Source organism: Chiloscyllium plagiosum, chromosome 32, assembly GCF_004010195.1.
Source record: "Chiloscyllium plagiosum isolate BGI_BamShark_2017 chromosome 32, ASM401019v2, whole genome shotgun sequence".
NCBI lineage: Eukaryota > Metazoa > Chordata > Chondrichthyes > Orectolobiformes > Hemiscylliidae > Chiloscyllium > Chiloscyllium plagiosum.
In genome coordinates this window covers 32,275,186-32,286,260 of record NC_057741.1, presented here as the reverse complement: position 1 = coordinate 32,286,260, position 11,075 = coordinate 32,275,186, and the positions used below count along the sequence as shown (strand labels likewise).

Sequence of the window (11,075 nt, the reverse complement as noted above, 5' to 3'; positions counted from 1 at the left end):
CTCCTCTCATTTATCTCTCCACCCTGCAGGCACTCTGCCTCTATTCCTGATGAAGGGCTTTTGCCCGAAACGTCAATTTTCCTGCTCCTCGGATGCTGCCTGAACTGCTGTGCTTTTCCAGCACCACTCTAATCCAGACTCTTAGGATATCTCAAGAATACATCTGGTCACTTGCTGTGCAGACAGGCACAGCAGCACAGAATGATCCCACAATAACTGCTCAGTCATGTTCTGCCCTATGGTCTGGTAGGACGGTGGGTGATTAAAAAATAAATGTTGATTGACACTCAAAAAGAATCCATTCCCATCTTTGAATAATACCCCAGGATATCTTACATGTGCTACGTATCAATTTAACATTGGAAGAGTGTAGGCAATTGTGCAGCTTTCCCTCAGGATGGAATTGAGTGCCAGTCTCATAAGTTGGAAGTTTTTAATGATTTTACAATAAATTAGTCAACAAAGCTATACTAGCCTTTCTTACCTCTTCATTTGCACAAACCAATAAAACAAGATATAAGTGGTTGTGACAAGTATCTTTATTACAGCAGCAAGTAAAGAGAAAATGATGTGGAATGTTAACAAGAGTCTTAGTGCATCAGTTTTAACTCATGGCTATAAACAGCTCCTGGAAGTGAAAACAATAACACGAGGGACCAGGTTCAATTCCAGCCTTGGGCGACTGTCCGTCTGTGTGGAGTTTGCACATTCTCCCCGTGTCTGCGTGGGTGTCCTCCCACAATCCAAAGATGTGCAGGTCAGGTGAATTGACCGTGCTAAATTGCCCATAGTGTTAGGTGCTTTAGTCAGAGGGAAATGGGTCTGGGTGGGTTTCTCTTTGGAGGGTCGGTGTGGACTTGTTGGGCCGAACGGCCTGTTTCCACACTGTACAGAATCTAATCTAATCTAACACCCATGATGCCTTTCGCTCTTAGACCCCAGTTAAATGCAAGCCAATTCGTTTCAGAATTGTTTTGCTTTCCACTCATTGAACAGCTCTGGCTCACCTTTGGTCACATTGCCTATCTATCCATTAACCTCAGCAAGTTGCCACCTGCTTCTGTTCTAAGTCACTCATTTCTTTTGTTTCTGTTCTTACCCTGTCTCTCTTGGCGGCCCAGGAGAAGTAACCCTTCTTTCTCTCATTCAGTCCACACCAAACACACCCCCTTTCCCTCTTTTTTTCCTTATTCTACCCACCCATTGTTCAAAAACCATTACATCTCTGACTTAAAAACTGAAAGAACATCTCTATGACTGTATAACTGCGGATGCTGTAAATCAGAGACAAAAAAAGAAAGATTGCTGGAAAATCTCAGGTCTGGCAGTATCCGTCTTGTCACTTTTCTGATGACAAGTCACAGATCTTACACATTAACTCTGTTTTTCTTCCTCTTTCCACACCGATGCTGTCAGACTTGCTGAGACTTCTTTCCCTGCATTTTCTGCTTTTTAAATTTCAGCGTTCCAGTGTCCGCACTCCTCAGCTAAGCTCCTACTGCTGAGCTCCTGTACAGGTTGTGAGGAAGTGGTTTCACTTTCTATCACAGAGATGCAGAAATAATGGTAACATAGATTAAAGAGTGAAGATTGCAATGGTTTGAAGGCATTCACCTTGTGAAATGTTAATGCAGCAACCTGCAGATCGCAGAATGATATTAGCACTGCTGAAGTTTACAGATTATTAATGATGTCCTTGGGAACTGAACTGTGCTCTCTACTAATTAAGGGAACTATCAGATTCTGTTTTTAATTTTCACAGCAGCATGCTGTACATCAGCAATGATTTAAAGTATTCTAAGCCTCCTTTTGTTGTCTGATCCCTTTCATGAATTCTCTGATGTAAAGTTCATGTCTCTCTGCTCCACTCTATTGGTTTCGATTTATCCTTTGGCCTGCTTGTGTTTATATGAACAGATGTTCATGGTAGTAATTGGAGTGCAGTGCCATTGACTTAGTTTATTTTACTCTTTATTATCTGTAAAGCTCTTCCTGTAAGGAACCAGTTCTTTTGGTTCAAACCTCAAATACAAGGCTTCCCAAAGTCTGGCCTGTGACCCCACTCTGAGGCAGGAGTGGCTCCAACTGCAACACCCCTTTAAATTTCTATGTTTTTTTGAAAAAACAATTGTTTATGGTTTAACTGCTGAATCTTTTGAGGCCCAATCCGGATTCCAAAAATGTGTTTTACTTAAAAACGCTCCTGTGGTAACAGCATCTCACTCTCTCCACTCTCCACCTGCCCTGTGCTCACAGTATTTCTGCTCAACTCTTGACCCAGTATGATGATAGCAATTTACAAACCTCAAAATAGGCTCACAGTGAGATGGTGTTTAAGAGACACTGTTTTAATATTCAGTCACAATGAGGGTTAGCCTTTTGGCGTGAATTTCTTGGTCTTAATGTGACTTAAATGAAAGTAAGAAATGGCTAAAGTGCATCCATCAATTTTTTTTTAATTTCTTGTATCACCTTTATGAGCTATTTAATCCCCCAGCGTAAACACACTCACTCATTCCATTATCATAGAAGTGTGGAAGCACACACCATTTGGCCCATCAAGTCCACACCGATCCTTTGAGGAGCATCCTACCCAAACCCACCTCTCTACCCTATCCCTGAATTTTCCATGGTTAATCCACCTAGCCTGGACACTATGGGCAATTTAGCATGGTCAATTCACCTAACCTGCATACCTTTGGACTGTGGAAGGAAACCAGAGCACCTGGAGCAAACACATTCAGAATGTGCAAACTCCACACAGTCACCTGAGGGTGGCATTGAACCACTCCTGTGAAGCAGCAGTGCTAACCACTGTGCCACCCCAAGTATGGCTGTAACATTTGTGTTCTATCACATGTATTGAACAGCTTCAGAATCAACCTGATCATGTCATTGTTTATTATCCCTACTTAAGCTGGCATGCTTTGGGACTTTGATCTTGGTTATTTTTGCATGTTCAGAGTCCCCAATTGCTCCTTTAGGTGGATCCTGCATCCCCTATGATGATGATGAGGGTGTTTTATTCGGCCTAGTATCTAGGTAAACAGTACAATAGTGATCTCCCAAAGCCTTAAAATGTGACAGTTTCTATCTAGGCATCAAGCAATAATGGGATCAAGCCGATTATTATGTCACCCATGGCCAAGGAGCTGCCAAAATGTATGGTGGTAGCTTTCTACAGAGGACAAGAGCAACAGATACATGGGAACAGCAGCTCTTCTTTCTCAGCCACACATCATCCTGACCTGAAGCTCTGTTGCGTTCCTTCACTGTTGCTGAGTCAAACAACCCTTCAGCATTGTGAGTCACCCTACACCACACTGGTCTGCAGTGGTTTAAGAGGGCAGCTCACTGCCACCTTTGCTTGGGCAACTAGGGTTAGGCAATAAATGCAGGACAGCTAGTAATGCCCACCTACCATGAATGAGTAAAAAAAAGTTATGAATAGGCAGCCACAGCTGGTCTTGCTAGTGATGACCACGTCTTGTGAATGAATTTTAAAAAACAAGAGCAATCAATTTAATGAAAGCTGCAGAGCTGAAATCTATTCTGTTTGTCTACGGGATGTGAGCGTCATGGCAAGCCCAGTCTTTATTCTGCATCCTTCATTGACCTTGGGATGATGGTGATGAGCCACTTCCTTGTAGAGTTGCAACCCATGTGGTGTTGGCATGCCATTAGGTGAGAAAGGATGAAACAAAGTGGGTATATTACAATAGATTATGTATCATGATTAATGTAACTGAGTTTGTGGCTATCTGACAGATCATTACTGACCTATCCATGTGCTTCCTTCTGCCAATACCAGGCAACCTGCCAACTGTGCTGCTTACTCATTATCAGTGCCAATTGACTGACACCTTGCCAACTGTTCTTGCCTTTCTGACTAGACCCCATCACTTTGCCATTCTTTACCAGTCTTGCTACTTAATGGACAGCTTGACAACTGATTTATTAGCTCCTCAGTCTCCTGGCAGTGTCATGATTCTCCAGAGAAGAAAAAGATCTTGTAAATAGCACGCAGTTGTATGTGAGAGGCAGCAAACCACAGGAACAGAGGTAGACTACTCACCCTCTCACATCTACATTATTCAGTTGCCTCGCATTTGATCTGTCTCTCAGCATGGTTCCATATTCCATACTACTCTACCTCGTAAAAAATGTAATGGAATCAGACTTAAAATTTAGACTTGACCTTGCCTTGACAACTATCTCATCTAAGAGAGTTCCAGATTTCCACTGCTTCCATAGTATGCCAGCGATCAGGTTTTCCAGCTGGCAAAAGATTGGGTCATGGTGGCATAATGGCAGTGCCACAGACCCAGACTTACATTCTGAGGACATCTGTTCAAATCCCTCCCGAGTAGCTTGTGGAATTTAATTTCAATTAATATTCCTGGAGCACAAAGCTAGTCTGAGTGACTGTGAAACTATCATCAGTTCTCGTAAAATCCCGTCCGGGTTCACTAACGTTCCTCAGGGAGGGAAATCCGCTGTCTTTACCTGGTCCAGCCTCCATGTGACTCCAGACCAACAATGACCTTCTGAAATGGCTTCTAGCAACAAATGCCAGTGTTGCCCACCTCTCATGAAAGAAATAAAAAAACAGTGGATGCACGACTCCAACAAAGAACAAGGAATGGTGGTTTTCTGATGCTCATGTCCAAATTTGTCATAAAATAATATCCTAGCCCTTGTTAAATAAAGCCGTTGCTTGTATTATTTTAATATTGTTTCATAGGATATGAAACAATATGGTCACTGTCTAGGCCAACTGATATTGCCCATTCTTTTACATTGCTCCTCTGTAGCCCTCAGAGTACAAAGTCTGGTAGCCATGGCTTGGTTAATCACACTTTGCCTTTGAGCTGCCAGGTCTAAATCTCCCTCCAGGGATTGAGGGCAAAACTCAAAGTTGACCCTCTCCACTGAGACAGTGCTGTCTTCAGATGATTGTTAAACCAAGGCTCCATCTTTGATCTCCATCAAAGGTGCCATGTTACTCTTTTTATTCCCATTTCCTGACCTGATCAATGGTTTTAATCCCTCAAACAACATAACAAATATAGATTATCTGGCCAATATCTCATTCCCTTCTGTGGGAGTTTACCTTACGTGTGTGAAGATTACTCTACCTCCTACATTACAAAAGAGACTACACTTCTAGAAGTATGTCATTGATTATAAAGCGCTTTATGATGTCTGGTCATTTCTTTTCTATACCCCCCTTTCGAGATGGGAAACAAGTGAACAAGTGACAGTCTTCACCCACTGCTCTCCCACTTGCCCCCTCTGCAAACGTACTGGAGTAGAGGGCATTAAATTCAACCCAATGCATTGTTGTGTTCCCAGCTGCACAAAGGGAAATGAGTCTCTCTTGGACACAGAAACTAAGCTTTTGACTTTTTGCTCCCTGAGCAATATTGAAACAATCCATGGGCCAGGTAACTGTTAAACTCAGTCAACTCAGCGGGATCAGACTGGACCTGGGAGCTCAGAATCAGAGTGGGCACAGTAGCTCGAGACCAAATTGGGCCAGGGAGCTCTGAGTCAGACTGGGTCTAGTTCCTTGGAGTCAGACTGGGCATAGGTCCTTGGAGTCAGACAGGACCCGGAAGCTTGATGTCAGACTGGGCCTAGTTCCTCAGAGTCAGACTGGGCCTGGTAGCTCAGAGTCAAACTGGGCCTAGTTCCTCGGAATCAGAATAAGCCCGGGAGCTCAGAGTCAGACTGGGCTCTGTAGCTTAGCATCAGACTGGGCTTGTTCATTTTGCTGTCTCACAGCCTTGCAGGGCATTCTGAGGATTAATTAACAAACAACAATACTAAGCATTTTAAAATGGCACATACAATTAAATCCAACAGTATTGATGGTGACTTACTCTGTTGACAGGATGAAGATCTTTTCCCTCAGGAGGGTGTGATGGACAGCACAGAGGCACTCCAAATTGACCCTGATACCGAAGCCTTTGGAGCAGCCCCAGGGGTAAGTTCATGAAATTGTTCTCATTATGGGTCATTTAGAATAGGAGAGCTTTAAACGAGCTTCAGGAAGAGACAATGCAACCTTAAACCAACAAATGTAAAATGCTGGACAGATGTTTGAATTCAAGAGACTGAGATCCATTGAGAAGGTTTAAAAATGTGACACCATTAGAACTGAACGTTGAGTCAGATTGTGACACCTGACTGCATGTTTCTGAGGGAAAACTTCAAAGGGCATATTACTGTTCGAATGCCCTTTCTTTCGGTTGTTTAAATAGCAGTGATGAGAACAGAGTACAAATATAGAGAAATGCTTTGTGGTGACTTCAATTTTTTTTTATTTACACTTACTTCCATTTTGTAAATACATATTCCCTTGAGTTCCCATAGACTTGCATACAATTCAGGAAACAGTTACATCCCTAGAACGTTTGGATTCTGAGGAAACTCTGTTTCTCTCTCCACTGATGCTGCCAGGCCTGTTGAGTTTCTTCATTATTTTCTGTGCTTATTTTAAATTTTCAGCATCCAATGTATTTTGCTTTTATTTAACAATTCCTTATGTGGGACTTTGGAAGTGAGTAAAGGGCATGGTGTTAAGATTCGAGTAGAGAAATGTTACTTTAAAAACAAGATTTTAATTCCCAATATGTTAAAACAATTGCACAAGAAGATTTTAAGTTCTAAGACTGTCACTGTAACGCTCAATCTAAAATTGACTATGACTGAACTATTTAATTATTCAAATAATGCGCTAAACTCTGGAAAAGATCCTCCAGTTAAAACTTAACTGTCCAAAAATCACCCTCTATGAATATTCCTCATTCTGTCCCTTAAGTAGCTACATCACTCTGCAGGAACCAGTCCAAAATAATTCCTACTTAATTCTCCTTTTGCCAGTGAGATAACTTGTATTCCTTTCGTGGAATTGATATTCATGGTGTACGTTATCACAGAAATCCTTTCTCTGAGACAAAGTGAGGCAATGAATCTTCTTTTTGTCTTTAAAACCTCATGATTGCGTTCTCTTGAATCTGAGTGGAAATTCCCACCAAATTCATGTATTGTAAAGCATAAAGACATGCAGACTCTCTCTCTCTCTCCCCCACTTTCCCCTCTCCCTCTCACTTATTACATCACTCTCTTGCTGTCTCCCTATCTCCTTCCCTTTTGCTGTCTGTCTCTCTCTCTTGCTCTTTCATTGCAGGCTTGAGGATAACCCTGTACTGTGGTCCTACTCCTCTCAAAGTCCATCTCAAAAACATATGGGCCTTGTATCCAAGTAAAAATGCTGAGTAGCTTTTGACCTCTTGACTCACAACTTCATTCCATTGTGAAACTAAATTGATAATTGGCATCTAATCACTTACAAAAGCTAACACATCCGAGTATATTTTTGAAATTTTTGAGATGAACAGTTCATCAGTGCTGATGCTTTTGCCATTGTCATTGTCTGAAGACCTTGCCCCTATTTCTCAATTAAAGAGTCTACGTCCCTTTCTAATCTTCAATAAGAAATCCCAATAAGAAATCCTTCAGTCACACAACTTTACTGTCAACAAGTCATATGGCTATCCTCAATCTTCCTTTGTATCCTAAATTACATGCACTGTCCCCAAACACAGTCTACAGAACCTCACACTTGTAATAAGGGTAACTTGACAAGGTAGATGTGGACAAACTGTTCCCATTTGTGGATGAGTTTAGGACCAGAGTAACTGAAGATAAGATAGCGGCAATCAGATTTTGCAATAGTTTGGAAGAATTTCTTTTCACAGAATGTAAGGATTGGATAGTAATTACAACATGGAGTATTTGGAAGAGTTCACACTGCCGCATTTTTGGGGTGGCATGAAGCTTATGTGGGACACACCTGGCAAAAGCTGGGATAACAGAATCTGTTAAGAGGAAAGTAATTAATAGAGAGATTCTTGGACTGTATTTTTAAAAAATATCAGCAGAGAGCATTGGGTCTAAGTGTCCTGTTTCTCTGCTGTAGGTTCTTGGTTCTCCTTTGAGCCTATGGAGACCAAAGGCTGGATATTTTCAGCCCTTCATTGGATGTGCTTTGGACAGAGGGTGGGTACCATAATGTAGGGAGAGTTCCCAGTCCATTACTTTCCGACCAACCTCTTGAGCTTGCCCTGCAATACAAAGGACATGTGTAAAATTGACAGCCCACCCACCATTATTCAGCTTGTTTATAAGTCAATTCATTGCCAATATTAAGCGGCCCATACCAGAATATAGTTGACACAGGCAGCTCAGCAAAAGTTGGAATTGTAATTTTTGTTTAGCATGCTTAAAACAGTGGAAAGGAAGTGAAGTGTTTGTACTAAACAGAAAAACCAAAGAACTGCGGATGCTGGAAATCAGAAACAAAAACAAAGATGGCTGGAAAAGCTCAGCAGGTCTGGCAGCATCTGTGGAGTGAAGTCAGAGTTAACATTTTGGGTCCAGTGATCCTTCTTCAGAACTGATTGTAGCTAGGTAATGTTTGGTATATCTGCTAAAGGAGAGGAGGAAGGGGTAGACAATGGGGGAGGATGGAGTCCAGAGGGAAAAATGGTTGGGCAGACAAAGGAATGGGTGAAGGTCAGCCTGGGAGAATGAATACCTGCTATTGGGAGCCATTAGTGGCTTACAATGGGTTGTCTGTAGTAGAAGCCCATGTGATCAAAAGGTCTGGTGTGTGGGTTTTTGGGGGAGTTATCATTGGTGGGTATCCATCAGGGTCACACACCACCCCACCCTACTCCACCAAGGAGACAGCACTTCTCTTTCCTTCCCACCCACAAGTTCTTGACCAATCTCCCCAAACTGCAAAATGAAAAAACCTCAAAGTGCCTGGCTCTAATTCATTTGAGGATCCACCAAGCCTTCCCATGGACCTGGGTGTGGTCCCAACTACCCAACCAGTTTGAGAGGATGTGAGGGTTCCTAGAGGGGTGGTAGACCGATTAGGAACTGGTTGTGTCCACTGCTTTATGGGTTCAGGGCAGACCCACCCAGTCAGCTGACCATTTTCCAGCTTCTCTCACCCCTGCCCCGGAATGTTCCTCCCCAGATGGTGTCAGGATCCCTTATCCAAAAAATGTCTCAGTCAAACATCAACTGCTATTTGGTAAAAGGCCTACCACTAGAGACTAAATGTTAACTACTTTGCCAGTTCTGGTTGCTATCTAGCATTGCCTGCTGGGAATGTGAGGTCAAAGGTCAGGATCCACACTGACACACACTCTCAATTTCTGAACCCATACAAGTGAGAAACAGGAGGCACTCGTGAGCGTTGTAACTACAAAAGCCAGTTAAGGTTGTGAATCCTGCAGTGAGTAACTCACCTCTTGACTCCTTAAAGCCTAACCACCATCTATTTACAAGGCACAAGTCAGGAGTGTGATGGAATGAGTGCAGCTCCGAACAACTTTCATGAAGCTGGACACCATCTTGGACAGAGCAGTCCACTTGATTGGCATCCTACCTAATGCATTCAACATGTACTCTTCGACCACTGATGCACAGTGGCAAAGTGTTGGCCATCTACATGATGCACTGCAGCAACTCATCAAGTCTCCACCACCATCCAAACCTGAGACCTCTACCATCCATAAGGACAAGGGCCGCAGATACTTGGGAACACCAGCACCTACAAGTTCCCCTCCAAGCCTCTCTGGATCCTGACTTGGAAATATATTGCTATTCCTTTCACTGTCACTGGGTCAAAATCCTGGAGCTTCCTTCTTAACCCATACCACGTATAGCACAGCAATTCAAGAACGTAGCTCACAACCAACTTCTCCAACACATTTAGAATTGGGGAATAAATGCATGTGCACAAACCCGGAACAAATGAGCGTTTTAAAGAGATACATTTTACATATGGAGAAGGTAATGCAGTTACCAAATTGTCATCTATCTGTGTAGCAGGGACAATGTGGACAATTGTTCAGCCTCAGAGGTGTGAAGTCCCTGTTATCCTTCGGCCGATCTCACCAGGTTTTAATTACCAATTCATGCAATTGGGGCCCCTCCCTCAAGAGCGGGTGGGAATTCAGGATCAAATACTGTTAAAAAGCACCCTGCTGGCTCAGGGTGGTAACCATGCAGAGATAGCACCTCTCAGGGGCTCATCCTGACACGGATAGAGAAAATCGGAAACTTTTGATTGTAAGCTGATGTTTCTGTCCTTCTCCACCCTATATAGGACGAATATCAAGATTATGAGCCTGAAGCGTGAGTATCCACAGACCTGGGCACACTGACCAAGAACTCTTTTATTGCTCCTTCTCTCTTTTTCTATGTGAATGTACTTCAAATTCAGATATTACTGGTTGTAAAATTCTTTCTTTAAGTGTGTATGTTTTTTTACAGTGTTCTTTGAAGTCTTCCACCCGCTGTACTCAAGAGTGTTGTGGCTTTTGACCAGGCCTCATTCCAGTGATTCCCTCCCACTGAAATGAGGGCCTGGGAGAGGACCCGCTCAGTTCCATAGACATAGTGTTTGGGTTCAACAGTACAAAACTGCCTATCTGTCTCATGCTATCCTGTGTATGTGTAAAAAAGAAAGGTTTTGTGTGCCTGCATCATGTGTATGTGTGTGTTTAATGTGTCTGTGAGTGTGCGCGTTTGTGTGAATGTGTTTGTATCTCTTGGTGTTACCTATTTACTGCTCCATTTTCTATGTATGACAATTCCGTTTGCTGAGAACTTTGTTGTATGTACAGTGTATGCAATGGTCAGCATGGAGCTATGCACATTACAATTATCTACTGTGACAATGGAAATCAGTTTGTGCTGGTGGGTTTTTTTTGACGAGTGTATGTAAATATCTGGTGTTTCTGTGAAACAAATTAAACTGAATATGCAAAACTCTGACTGCTGTTGAGTCTGTTCCATGGGTTATGTTGCAGCAACGTGTGTGGTGAAGCCTGAAGACACCAGCTCTGGGCCAGTGCAGAAAGTGGGAACTCCACCACCTTGTGCTGGGTACAAGTTTACACCCTGACATTCTGGTTCTCATCTGTTATTCCTTCAGGGTGAAGCCCTGGTTACCACCTTCCCAGGGGTGAGGAGAATAAGAGGAATTA

At 42.8% G+C, this 11,075-nt stretch overlaps 1 protein-coding gene across 2 annotated transcripts in view; it reads left to right on the top strand.

The window, feature by feature from the left end:
• The window catches only part of LOC122539488 (alpha-synuclein-like), a 75,295-nt gene extending 64,435 nt beyond the window's left edge, over nt 1–10,860 (top strand). For both annotated transcript variants that reach the window (XM_043674386.1, XM_043674384.1), the window contains exons 5-7: nt 5,897–5,989; nt 10,193–10,221; nt 10,360–10,860. In XM_043674386.1, the coding sequence (XP_043530321.1) occupies nt 5,897–5,989; nt 10,193–10,221; nt 10,360–10,369 (132 nt within the window). In that variant the 3' untranslated portion in view covers nt 10,370–10,860. The remainder of the gene's footprint in view (nt 1–5,896; nt 5,990–10,192; nt 10,222–10,359) is intronic.
• Nucleotides 10,861–11,075: the final 215 nt, after the last annotated feature.